The 13,636-nt window shown below is 43.1% G+C and overlaps 1 protein-coding gene across 1 annotated transcript in view; it reads left to right on the top strand.

The window, feature by feature from the left end:
* Nucleotides 1-13,636, top strand: part of LOC115174842 (mannosyl-oligosaccharide 1,2-alpha-mannosidase IA-like) — a 175,925-nt gene that overhangs the window by 66,845 nt on the left and 95,444 nt on the right. Inside the window, exons 3-4 of the mRNA XM_029733787.1 lie at nucleotides 1,841-1,956; nucleotides 13,218-13,298. Of these exons, the coding sequence (XP_029589647.1) occupies nucleotides 1,841-1,956; nucleotides 13,218-13,298 (197 nt within the window). The remainder of the gene's footprint in view (nucleotides 1-1,840; nucleotides 1,957-13,217; nucleotides 13,299-13,636) is intronic.

The raw sequence follows: 13,636 nt of genomic DNA, 5'->3' as shown, positions 1-13,636 counted from the left end.
CACATACATTGTGGAGTTGAGTTTTAGTTGGCTAGGGTCAGACTTAACCAGACAGCGTCAGTATAGGCTTAGTGTCTTAGGTCACTGCCATAAAGCTCAATACAAGGCTTTAACCCTCAGATATTTGTTTGATGTGTGAATTGGTTTATGGATCTAACAAACACAGCAACAATATAACTTGTCATGCAATACGCGATCATCATCACATGTTTGGATAGAATAACGATCCGTTCCCCACCACCACTTAGCCCAATAAAGTGAGGTGGAAAACAGAACCGTCACTGGAGAATAAACTGCATACAGGCTACATGTATTTACAGCACAGTCATTTCATTTAGCTTGTTTCTCTTATCTTAATGAAGCAGAAGCAGTTTTTAGCTGCACAATACCAGATGAATGACCACGGTGCTCTGTCAGGATGGTATAATGTCATCTCCTAGGTAGTGAAGTAAGGTCTGGTGGCCAAGAGCCTTCACAAAGCATCAGCCCACTGTGAAAAGACTTAGAAACCCTCGCTAATGTACCCTTTCGCTCTGTTTCCACTCTCTCTGCCACAAACATCCTCCTTGACCAGGTAAAAACCTGACAGAATAGCCAAAGGTGCTCTGTGAGACTTGTATTTGATCATATGCCTGACATCTTGCACAGAGATAAATAGAGGTTGCCTGAAGCAATATTCCAGCGCAGCAGGAGATATGCTCCGCTCTTTGAATAAAACAGTACACTTCCAGTTCCAACACCCGGCTGCCCTGGACCTTTCAAATAACATTTTATTAGTCACGTGCTTCGTAAACAACAGATGAAATGCTTACTTACGGCCCTTTCCAACTATACAGAGCGAAAGGAAAAAAAGAAATAATAGAAAAGTAAAACACGTAATAAGATACACGATGAGTAACGATAACTTGGCTATATACAAGGGTTACCAGTACCGACTCCATGTGCAAGGGAACGAGGTAATTGAGTTAGATGTGTACATTTAACTAGGAATAAGGTGACGGATAGTAAACAGTAGCAGCAGCGTACGTGATGAGTCAAAAACGTTAGTGCAAAAAGGGTCAATGCAGATAGTCGGGAAGCTATTTGGTTAACTATTTAACTAACTATTTAACAGTCTTATGGCTTGGGGGTAGAATCTGTTCAGAGTCCTGTTGGTTCCAGACTTGGTGCATCGGTACCACTTGCCGTGCGATAGCAGAGAGAACTGTCTATGACTTGGGTGGCTGGAGTCTTGGATAATGTTTAGGGCCTTCCTCTGACACCTCCTGGTATAAAGGTCCTGGATGACAGGGAGCTCGTCCCCAGTAATGTACTCGGCCGTACGCACTACCCTCTGTAGCACCTTGTGGTCGGATGCCAAGCAGTTGCCATACCAAGAGGTGATGCAGCAAGTCAAGATGCTCTCAATGGTGCAGCTGTGTAACTTTTTGAGGATCAGAGGACCCATGCCAAATCTGTTCAGCCTCCTGAGGGGGAAGAGGCGTTCTAGTTCCCTCTTCACAAATGTGTTGTTGTGTTTGGACCATGATAGATCCTTAGTGATGTGGACACCGAGGTAGTTGGAATCTCTCGACCCGCTCCACTTCAGACCCTTTTCAGACCCTAGAACCTCTGTTTCCTGTAGTCCACGACCAGCTCCTTTGTCTTGCTGATGTTGACGGAGAGGTTATTGTCCTGGTACCACACTGCCAGATCTGATCTCCTCCCTATAGACTTTACCTCTGGTCTTAATCACAGAACCATGACTCTGACTGTGCTGTTGTTCTACCAATACAATATGTTGCTATGAGAGGAAAATATGATGCGAGTCCAAAAGGCTTTGTTTTGTTTGCCTTCCCAGGGAGCATAAAAGGAGCCACCATCGTGGATGCTCTGGATACCCTGTACATCATGGAGATGTTTGAGGACTTTGACATGGCCACAGAGTGGGTGGAGAAGAACCTGGACTTCAACGTGGTGAGTAGAACCATCATACATAGAACACCCATTGTCTGCTAGCTAGTAGGACCATAGAACACCCATTGTCTGCTAGCTAGTAGAACCATAGAACACCCATTGTCTGCTAGCTAGTAGAACCATAGAACACCCATTGTTTGCTAGCTAGTAGAACCATAGAACACCCATTGTCTGCTAGCTAGTAGGACCATAGAACACCCATTGTCTGCTAGCTAGTAGAACCATAGAACACCCATTTTCTGCTAGCTAGTAGGACCATAGAACACCCATTGTCTGCTAGCTAGTAGGACCATAGAACACCCATTGTCTGCTAGCTAGTAGGACCATAGAACACCCATTGTCTGCTAGCTAGTAGGACCATAGAACACCCATTGTCTGCTAGCTAGTAGGACCATAGAACACCCATTGTCTGCTAGCTAGTAGGACCATAGAACACCCATTGTCTGCTAGCTAGTAGGACCATAGAACACCCATTGTCTGCTAGCTAGTAGGACCATAGAACACCCATTGTCTGCTAGCTAGTAGGACCATAGAACACCCATTGTCTGCTAGCTAGTAGGACCATAGAACACCCATTGTCTGCTAGCTAGTAGAACCATAGAACACCCATTGTCTGCTAGCTAGTAGAACCATAGAACACCCATTGTCTGCTAGCTAGTAGAACCATAGAACACCCATTGTCTGCTAGCTAGTAGAACCATAGAACACCCATTGTCTGCTAGCTAGTAGAACCATAGAACACCCATTGTCTGCTAGCTAGTAGAACCATAGAACACCCATTGTCTGCTAGCTAGTAGGACCATAGAACACCCATTGTCTGCTAGCTAGTAGAACCATAGAACACCCATTGTCTGCTAGCTAGTAGAACCATAGAACACCCTATCCTTTATTTAACCAAGGAGGTCACATTGAGATTTACATCTCTTTTTCAAGTGAGCCCTGGCCAAGCAGCATTCATACAGTTCCATATGAGACACAACACAACATAAAGCACAACAATGAATGGAAGTTAAACAAAGAGCTTAAAAGAGCAGGTTTATAAATGTGCAATTTGTGATCAGCAGCCCTCCGATCTGTGATTTTAAAATGTATCAATCGGAATAAAATGATTTAGTTCCAGGTCCTTCTGTAAAATTTCCAAGATGATGGGCCAGCAAAGCTGAAAGCGCTCTTACCAAACTCTGCTAGTAAGTCACCGACTGACATTCACAAGGACAGGAGATCTACAATCTGATTGGTTAGGCGGACCCCACTGTAATCAGCATGGAGAGAATACAGGGACACTCAAGGTGACTCCAGGTAATTGGGCCTTGATGAAGTGCTCTGTTTCAGACAGAACAGTTAAAGTACTCACCTGGAAGAAACCACTGTTTAGAGTGGCATATGTCTGTAGAAGTGGACTGAATGAAGTAACCTTGATTCCACTGTGTGGGGTAGGGAGAAGGAGAGAGCACTTAACTCTGATACCTTCTAATCAGTCAATATAGACCTGACTCATCAGTCTGAAGGTAATGTGCTTTAGGAGCTAAGACTTTGTGGGTCTGTCAGGTGGAACACATTGCCTTTCTCAAGCCATTCACTGTCTCTTACTGTCACTAATATTCAATAATACAGTTTTCCCTCCAGACAACTCCCACACACGGAAATGAAAGATGTCTAAAACTATTTGAAAGTCTGTCTCTGACATTGTCACACTAATTAGAAAAACGTTGCAATCCACCATTATTTATATACCTATGAAATTATGATATTGACAATGGTGCTCCCTTGTGCTTCTGGACCAAAAGTTATCAATAATGCCCAAATAACCCTGTAAATCAACGCCCCAGTCTATTGGAATGCAATCATTTGTATTTGCATTATGTCTTGCACCACTCTCAATTACATTTGATCAACTCTAATGCAACTCTAATCTAGTGTATAGTCAGCATGTTCCAACCCATTGGTTATGCCTCAACAATTTGTGATTTCTTAGCAAGTTATTTTCTTTCTTAATTTTTTCTCTCAAGTCATGGTTTATTTTACGGCAATAAAATGAATGCCCCACTTGAGAAATGTCAAACTGCAATTTGTGCAATTTTAGTATGTGAACAACTGAACCATCCCATATCCGTATAATGCAATTTTGCGATAAATTGAATACCAAAGGTTATGGGGAAGGTTATAGCACAAGGAAATGTGATGACTCATCAAATTAAGTTGTTGACAAACTTTTCCACTTTTACCGTTATTAAGCCTAGTTGCTGTGTGAAAGGAATGTTCAACACTAGCATGGATTAAGGAGGGGTGGTGATGGCGCTGCAGAACTTGAGGTAAAAACCCCCACCTTCAGTCCTTTTACTTTGATGTCTCCTCTGCCTTCTTAGATCTTGCCCATGTTGGGGAACCAGATTCATTATTTATTCCCCTTGGAGAACCCTCTCTTTAAGAAGCACTAAATTCTTGTCCACCCTTATGCTTTTCTAACGGAGGGAGAGAGAGAAAATAGCATAAGTGATCAGAAGATTTCATAAAGAGTGTTAACAAACTTTTAATTGAAAGGCTTTGGCTTCACTGCCCTCCAGCAATTCCAACAATAAAGGAGCCTACAAAAGCCCTGGTGGACTGGGCATTAATATTCACTTTGTCTCCTGAATACAGAATAATCTAAATCAAAGATTGATACAACCCCCTCCTCTCCAGCTCCTCCCCTTGCAATATTATCTTAACATGGATGGAGTGGTCTGGTTTTCCATTTGGCCCTCCATCCCGCCTGACTGTGGTATTAGTGAGGAGCCATGACTGGAATACTGAAAGACAGGAGCTAACCACTGCATCTCCTGATGCCTCTGTTCAATACAGATTCACTGGAACAGGGGAGACGTCTCGGAGTTTAATGTTCAGGTTTCAAGACAAGGTCGTGGGGATCCCTGAATGACACTTGTCTTGATTATCTAGCCAATTGACATTGACAAGCAAGGCATTGGTAATTCAATTATTGCTGAGCTCCCCCAGTCTTTCATTCATGTCATGCCCTGTAAATTGATTTTAAAAGTATTTTATTAAACGAAAAGCCCATCCGTTGTAGGCTGGCCACTGCCTTGCCCTCTGAACCAGGGTCCCTCCCCTGCCATCGCTCTTCTTTGTGTGTTACACTTTAATAGGCTATGCCCCAGCACACTCTGACAGACGAGCACGACGGATAGACAGACACACAAGGTCAGAATATAAAGCGGTTCTGGTCAAACACAACACGCTAACCAGCTCGGACTATAATGGCCAGGGACGACTTTTCTTTTACGCTCCTGTCAGTCCTGCCGGGAAGAGATGAAGAGCGAGAAAGCAAGCAAGCAAGCCCCTGGTGCCCATCTTTATTTGCCCCTGCCTTGTGCCTAGATGCTTTGTGTTGTGGGCTGCTGTGAAAGGCAAGGCCAGTGCAGGAACAAAGGCAGAGGTTATGTATTATGGAAGGGCCCTGGCTCCACTTTCAGCCTGAAGGCACGAGCTGTGTAATGACTGCACAGCCTTGCTGGACATCGGCCTGCATGTTAACAAAAGGGAGACATTTTCTAGCCAGAGATTTGAGGTAGATGCAGCGCAGGTAGACACTGTCGCTCTCACACACACGCGCACAGCATCAGAGGATTATTACTCAGTCTTCTGACAGCTGATCCACAGACATGCCAGCATGTTATTTGTGTAGTAGTGTAGGCCAGGCTTAGTAAGTGCATTTGTGCATCATCTCCAGTAGTTGGTTTTCACTGCTGCTCTTTGTGACCTCTCAAGGGCTTCCTTGAGGGGATTTTACTGTCAGAGTATTACTGTTGTCATTTGCTGCCATTGCTCTCAGCATTGTGATGAGATGGAGCTCAGCTATACAGTACCTCAGCTCTAGAACCTCTACACTAGGTTCTAACAGAGAGTAAGATGTTGCCTTCAGACATGTCAGCTCTGCTTCTAGCTCATAAGCAACTTTGCAGTATTTAGATTTTGTGTGTTATTTCTTACATTATTAGTCCAGAATTGTTTTTGTGTTATTACATACTGTACAGCAGGATATCAGAGTGGTGGTAACTCACCAGCATTACGACTAGGAATACGACTTTCCAGAATTGGATCCTTTGTTCGTACCCCCCAGGGCAATTTAACTTAATCCAGAAGCTGCTCCAAAACACTCCCGGTGGAGAAGAAGTATTCGGAGTGAACTTCTAGTCCAACTCAGGAGGAGTGCACACCATCCACAGCTTCCGAGCATATTTCTCGCTAATGTTCATTCTCTGGATAATAAAGTAGATGAGCTCAGGCTGAGGATCTCCTTCCCGAGAGACATCAGGGATTGTAACATACTATTCTTTCACAGAAATATTGCTCTCTCTGGATATACTGTTCCTGTCCATACAGCCAGCTGGATTCTCAGTACATCACGCAGACAGGAATAAAGAACTCTCCGGGAAGAGGAAAGGCGGGGGTGTATGCTTCATGATTAACTACTCATGGTGTGATTGTGATAACATACAGAAACTCAAGTCCTTTTGTTCACCCAACCTAGAATACCTCACCATCAAATGCCGACCATATTATTTCCCAAGAGAATTCTCTTTGGTCACAGCCGTGTATATTCCCCCTCAAGCAGATACCATGACAGCCCTCAAAGAACTACACTGGACTTTATGCAAACTGGAAACCACATATCCTGAGGCCGCATTTATTGTAGCTTTGTAAATTTGAGGAAAAGGCTACCGAAGTTCTACCAACACATTGACTGTAGTACTCGCGCTGGTTAAACATTGGACCACTGCTACTCAACTTTTCGAAATACCTATAAGGTCCTCCTCCGCCCACCCTTTGGCAAATCTGATCAGGACTCCATTTTGCTCCTCCCCTTCTATAGGCAAAAACTCAAACAGGAAATACATGTGCTAAGGTCAATTCAACACTCGTCTGACCTTTCGGAATCCATGCATCAAGATTGTTTTGATCACGCAGACTGGGATATGTTCCAGGTAGCTTCTGAGAATAACACTGACAAATACATAGATACGGTGACTGAGTTCATCACGAAGTGTATAGGAGATGTTGTACCCACTGTGACTATTAAAACCTACCAAAACCAGAAACCGTAGTTAGAGGGCAGCATTCGTGCAAAACTGAAAGCGCGAACCACTACATTTAACCATGGCAAAGTGACTGGGAATATGGCTGAATACAAACAGTGTAGTTATTCCTTCCGTAAGGCAATCAAACAGGCAACACGTCTGTACAGAGACAAAGTGGAGTCGCAATTCAACGGCTCAGACACGATACGTACACTACCGTTCAAAAGTTTGGGGTCACTTAGAAACGTCCATGTATTTCAAAGAAAAGCAAAAATGTTTGTCCATTTTAAAATAACATCAAATTGATCAGAAATACAGTGCAGACATTGTTGATGTTGTAAATGACTATTGTAGCTGGAAACTGATAATTTTTTATGGAATATCTACATAGGCGTACAGAGGCCCATTATCAGCAACAATCACTCCTGTTTTCCAATGGCATGTTGTGTTAGCTAATCCAAGTTTATTATTGATCATTAGAAAACCCTTTTGCAATTATGTTAGCACAGCTGAAAACTGTTCTGATTAAGGAAGCAATAAAACTGGCCTGCTTTAGACTAGTTGAGTATCTGGAGCATCAGCATTTGTGGGTTCGATTACAGGCTCAAAATGGCCAGAAACAAAGGACTTTCTTATGAAACTCATCAGTCTATACTCCATGCCAGAAATTGCCAAGAAGCTGAAGATCTTGTACAACGCTGTGTACTACTCCCTTCACAGAACAGCTCAAACTGGCTCTAACCAGAATAGCAAGAGGAGTGGGGGGCCCCGGTGCACAACTGAGCAAGAGTACAAGTACATTAGAGTGTCTAGTTTGAGAAACGGACGGCTCATAAGTCCTCAACTGTCAGCTTCATTAAATAGTGCTCGACACCAGTCTCAATGTCAACAGTGAAGAGGCGACTCCAGGATGCTGGTCTTCTAGGCAGAGTTGCAAAGAAAAAGCCATATCTCAGACTGGCCAATAAAAATAAAATATTAATATGGGCAAAAGAACACAGACACTGGACAGAGGAAGATTGGAAAAAAGTGTTATGGACAGACAAATCTAAGTTTGAGGTGTTCGAATCACAAAGAAGAACATTCGTGAGACGCAGAAAAAATGAAAAGATGCTGGAGGAGTGCTTGACGCCATCTGGGGACTGCATTTTGAGAGTTTTTTTGAGGGAAAAAATGCCTGAGTCAGTCTGAGCTAGGGATGTTGCGGTGACCACACCGGCGGTCACGAGTCATGAAGGCAGTCAAATTCCACATGATCGTTCCACATGACCGCTCTGATGCTGCTTTTGGTCATTACTAGCCTACCAAACTTGCTAACTGCCTGGTACTCAGCACTCCATTGTCCCTCTAATCACTCTGACATCAATGCAAATGTGATCAAAAAGGTCATCAAACACTTCATGAGAGCCTATGAGCTCATGTTGCGCAACATGTCTTTAGGCTCATTTTGTACCGCCATGCCATACCCTGTAGACATCGCTTAATTGGAGCCAATTTCCTCCTACAACAGGACAATGACTCAAGGCACAGCTCCAAACTACGCAATAACTATTTAGGGAAGAAGCAGTCAGCTGGTATTCTGTCTATAATGGAGTTGCCAGCACAGTCACCGGATCTCAACCTTATTGAGCTGTTGTGGGAGCAGCTTGACCGTATGGTATGTACGAAGTGCCCATCAAGCCAATCCAACTTGTGGTAGGTGCTTCAGGAAGCATGGGGTGAAATCTTCAGATCACCTCAACAAATTGACAACTAGAATGCCAAAGGTCTGCAAGTTTGTAATTGTTGCAAATTGAGGATTCTTTGACAAAAGCAAAGTTTGAAGGACACAATTATTATTTCAATTAAAAACCATTATAACTTTGTCAATGTCTTGACTATATTTCCTATTCATTTTGCAACTAATTTCATGTATGTTTTCATGAAAAACAAGGACATTTCTAAGTGACCCCAAACTTTTGAACGGTAGTGTATGTGGCAGGGTCTACAAACAATCACGGACTACGAAGGGAAAACCAGCCATTTCACGGACACTGATGTCTTGCTTCCGGACAAGCTAAACGCCTTCTTTTGCTCGCTTTGAGGATAACACAGTGCCACCTACGCGGCCCGCTACCAAGGACTGTGGGCTCTCCTTCTCCGTGGCCGGAGAAGACGTGAGTAAGATATTTAAGTGTGTTTACGGACATATTCAATCTCTCCCTATCCCAGTCTGCTGTCCCCACTTGCTTCAAGATGTTCACCATTGTTCCTGTACCCAAGAAAGCAAAGGTAACTGAACTAAATGACTAACGCCCCATAGCCCTCACTTCTGTCATCATGAAATGCTTTTAGAGGCTAGTTAAGGATCATATCACCTCTACATTACACCCTAGACCCACTTCAATTTGCTTTACGCCCCAATATATCCACAGATAATTGCACTGCACACTGCCCTATCCCATCTGGACAAGAGGAATATCTATGTAAGAATGCTGTTCATTGACTATAGCTCAGCATTCAACAGCATAGTACCCTCCAAGCTCATCATTAAGCTCAGGGCTCTGGGTCTGAACCCCGCCCTGTGCAACTGGGTCCTGGACTTCCTGAACACAGGGACCCCATAAGGGTGCGTGTTCAGTCCCCTCTTGTACTCCCTCTTCACCCATGACTGCGTGGCCACGCACGCCTCCAACTCAATCATCAAGTTTGCAGACAACGCAACAGTAGTAGGCCTGATTACCAAAAATGATGAGACAGCCTACAGGGAGGAGATGAGGGCCCTGGGAGAGTGGTGCCAGGAAAATAACCTCTCACTTAATGTCAACAAAACACAGGAGCTGATCGTGGACTTCAGGAAACAGCAGGGGGAGCATGCCCCTATCCACATCGACAGGACCGCAGTGGAGAAGGTGGAAGCTTCAAGTTCCTCGGCGTACACATCACTGACGGTCCACCCACACAGACAGTGTAGTGAAGACACCTACAAACCTCACAAACCTTTACAGATGCACAATTGAGAGCATCCTGTCAGGCTGTATCACCGCCTGGTACGGCAACTGCACCACCCGCAATAGCAGGGCTCTCCAGAGGGTGGTGTGGTCAGCCCAACGCATCACCTGGGGCAAACTACCTGCCCTCCAGCACACCTACAGCACCCGATGTCATCAAGGACATCAACCACCCGAGCCATGGCCTGTTCACCCTGCTATCTTCCAGAAGGCGAGGTCAGTATAGGTGCCTCAAAGCTGGGACCGAGAGACTGAAAAACAGCTTCTATCTCAAGGCCATTAGACTGTATAGGCTGCTACCCTATATACATAAACTTGGAATCACTGGCCACAATAATAATGGAACACTAGTCAGTTTAAGAATGTTTAAATAATGTTTACATACTCCTTTAATCATCTCATATGTATATACTGTATTCTATTCTAATGTATTTTAGTCAATGCCACTCCAACATTGCTCAATCTAATATTTATGTATTTCTTAATTCCATTATTTTACTTTTAGATTTGTGTGTATTGTTGTGATTTGTTTTTAGATACTTCTGCTCTGTTAGATACTACTGCACTGTTGGAGCTAGGAACACAAGAATTTCACTACACCTGCAATAACATCTGCTAAATATGTGTATGTGACCAATACAATTTGATTTGATTTCATCATTCCATCCTTCCATTCCCTCAGCCCATCTCAATTATTTTCCCTAGTGTCTTTTTGTAGTTTTTCAGTGGAAGAGGAGCTCATTCATTTAACATAGACAGGGAGTATAATTGATAAGATTATAACATCAAATCTGATTCAGGTTGAAGTTAGGCCTGACTAGAGTTTTCAGTAGATGGTCATGATACAGAGGGCTGTGGGTTGTCACATGGCTGAAGAATGAATGGTGTTCAGTCAGACACTCACCCTACTTTACCACCCTATTAACAGTGAGGTTTTAATGAACCACGGTTCAGTACAGCCAAGTTTGGCCCCAGTGTTTATGAAGTCTTCCATGAAGACATTGCATATTTACACAAACAGCAGCAGGACCTCTTCAGACATTGGAGAATTCAGCAATGACTCGTGCCAAGATACCGTGTGTGAGACTGCTTTGGTTTCACTGTAATATTGATGTAAATTCAAATTGTGCAACCCGTAACATCTGGTCTGAATACATTGAGGTTGTCAGTTTAAGTTATTTTGATGGTCTAGAGTTGATCCCTTTTTACAGAGTTCGCACCTTTTGTACAATACAGTACAATCACATTTGGATGTTCTTCATGTATTTTTTTTTTTTTTTACCTCATCAGTATCCTTAACTTTCCATGTTGTGGAATTGAACCTTGGGTGCAGTGCAGCAGACTGTCATGAAATCCTTTTGATTCTTTGGCCTCACTGAAGTCCTTGACTGAGGGCCAGAATAGCTCTCTAAGGTCTCTTAGAGTGGAAAGCACCCTAGCTACACAGAGCCGTGTCCTCAGGAGAGTTCAACCCCTCCTCAACGGTTATTATTTCCACTGAGGTGTGCCAAGTCATTCGGTCCATAGTCAGGGGAAAAACACTTCATTCCAGCAATGAAAAATGCCTTCCCCATTTAAACAACTGCCATCTGTCAAAATTTTAAGTCATTAACACACCATTGATAATGCTAACAGAAATATGACGAATTTGGGTTTCACAGTCTGCAGGTTTGGACTAAATACATTAGATTTAATTATAAGGTTGTCTGCTGGCCTGCTGTTAAATTAAATTGCCTGCCTGTCACAGGTTCTCTACTATTAAAGAATATAAGTTACAGAATCTCTCCCGATCAGATTAGTTTACTCATGTAAAAATTGTCATTGAAATCATGCTACGCAGAAGCCTTTGTATGGGAAAATCTAAGAGATAAAGCTTTACAATTCAACATTAAAAAAAATGTTTACAAATATTCTGTTGTTTGTCCCAAAAGAAATAGTCTGCAGGAAACAAATTACCCATGGTAAAATGAGGACAAAAACGTTTTAGCTACTGATATTTAGTTGTTATTTGGTATAATTACCATGCATGGTCACTGAGCCCCTCTGCCCCCATTAGGAACGCAAGTTTCTCATATTGTGGAAAGATAAAGTTTAGTCCAATGTAAAAAGCACCATTTTTATTTAAAAATGTTTTATGTGGTACACTCAAAGTAGAGGCAATAACATGAACATTTCCTCTCAGTAAAACCTCAAGGAATAAGCACATAATAATATGATTAACTTAAATATTTGAAGGCCACTCTACATCATCTATCATATAAAGCAAAGGGCTGGAAGTTAGAATGAGGTTATGAAAGCCATCATTTCTCAGTATTAAAAGAATAGCAATTTATCCTGGATTGACAGGCTCCACATGCTTCTTTTCAGAGTAATGACAATCTACATGAGGAATGGGTAATAAGTCTGCCTATTCCAATGGAGAAAACCAAGCCTGGGGCCCTTCGGAGGGAAATGGGCTGAGTGCAGGTCTGTGTTTGGGCATGATGGGGTTCCATACCAGGAAGGCATCGTATCACCTCTTCATATTGCTTAAATTTGTTGGTGGCAACTCGTGCTTCCCAGCTTGACCTTAAGATGAAATAACACATGTAAATTGAACCGAGTGTGGGTAGTTTCTGAATTATAGATAACTTTTCCCAGAGTTGTTTAGCCTCAGCGCCGTGTGAGCTCTGTGGAAGTCTATTCTCTGACAGACCCTTCTCTTTGTGTTCTATTTTAACTGTGGGGATAGTGGACCACACTATTGTATCGATACAGTTGGTCAAATGTTTGTTGTTGTAACATTAGGTAGTTTACTCTAAAATGACACTATTTGATCACTTCTCTGATGTACTGTACAGAGTCCTCTGTAAAGGCATGGGATAAGGATGGTGATATCTCAGTGTGTCCTCAGCTGTAGCCCACATCTATATAAAATTTTTTATTTAAAAAATTGGTGGGACCCAATCATTCTGCTGGTGCCACCAACTGAAAGAGTTAGCGTAGAACCCTGTGTATGTCTGCAGTGTTTACGTTCAGTGTGTGATGTGAGGATATTCCTACCCTGTGTACCGCCTGCCAGCTGCTGCCTGGTGACTCAGCAGGTTGAATACTCCTAATCATGTAACCTTTGTCTCTCTCCTCCCCCTCTGTCTCTCTCTCCATTCCTCCGTATCTCTATCTCTCCATCTCTCTCCTTTGTCTGTTCTCTCTGCAGAATGCTGAGGTCTCTGTCTTTGAAGTGAACATCCGGTTTGTCGGAGGCCTGCTCTCTGCCTATTACCTTTCTGGCAAAGAGGTATGTACCTAACTGTGAAAACTCTGCTGGTGCTGCCCAGAACTACTGCTATAACTCAATGAGATCTGCTACATGTCATAAGGAAAAGAGGATTTCATTTATTCCATCTGCCACAGTTTGATAGACACCATGTTAGTGGAGACAATTACGTAGAGATAGCCGCCAATAGTTGAACAACCATTGCCCCTAGATAAGAGTGACGTGAGGCTTCAGAGAATTATATTGCAGCAATGTTGGAACAGTGTTATTCCAAAGTTTCTGGAAGTTGTACCGTCAAAGAGAGGTGAGAGCTTCGCTGCCTGCCAATCTCTTGAGTGCAGGGCAGTCCTTCAAGGAGA

This window comes from Salmo trutta, chromosome 35 (assembly GCF_901001165.1).
Source record: "Salmo trutta chromosome 35, fSalTru1.1, whole genome shotgun sequence".
Classification (NCBI taxonomy): Eukaryota; Metazoa; Chordata; class Actinopteri; order Salmoniformes; family Salmonidae; genus Salmo; species Salmo trutta.
The sequence above is the reverse complement of the archived record's forward strand: the minus strand, read 5'-3'. Positions and strand labels throughout refer to the sequence as shown.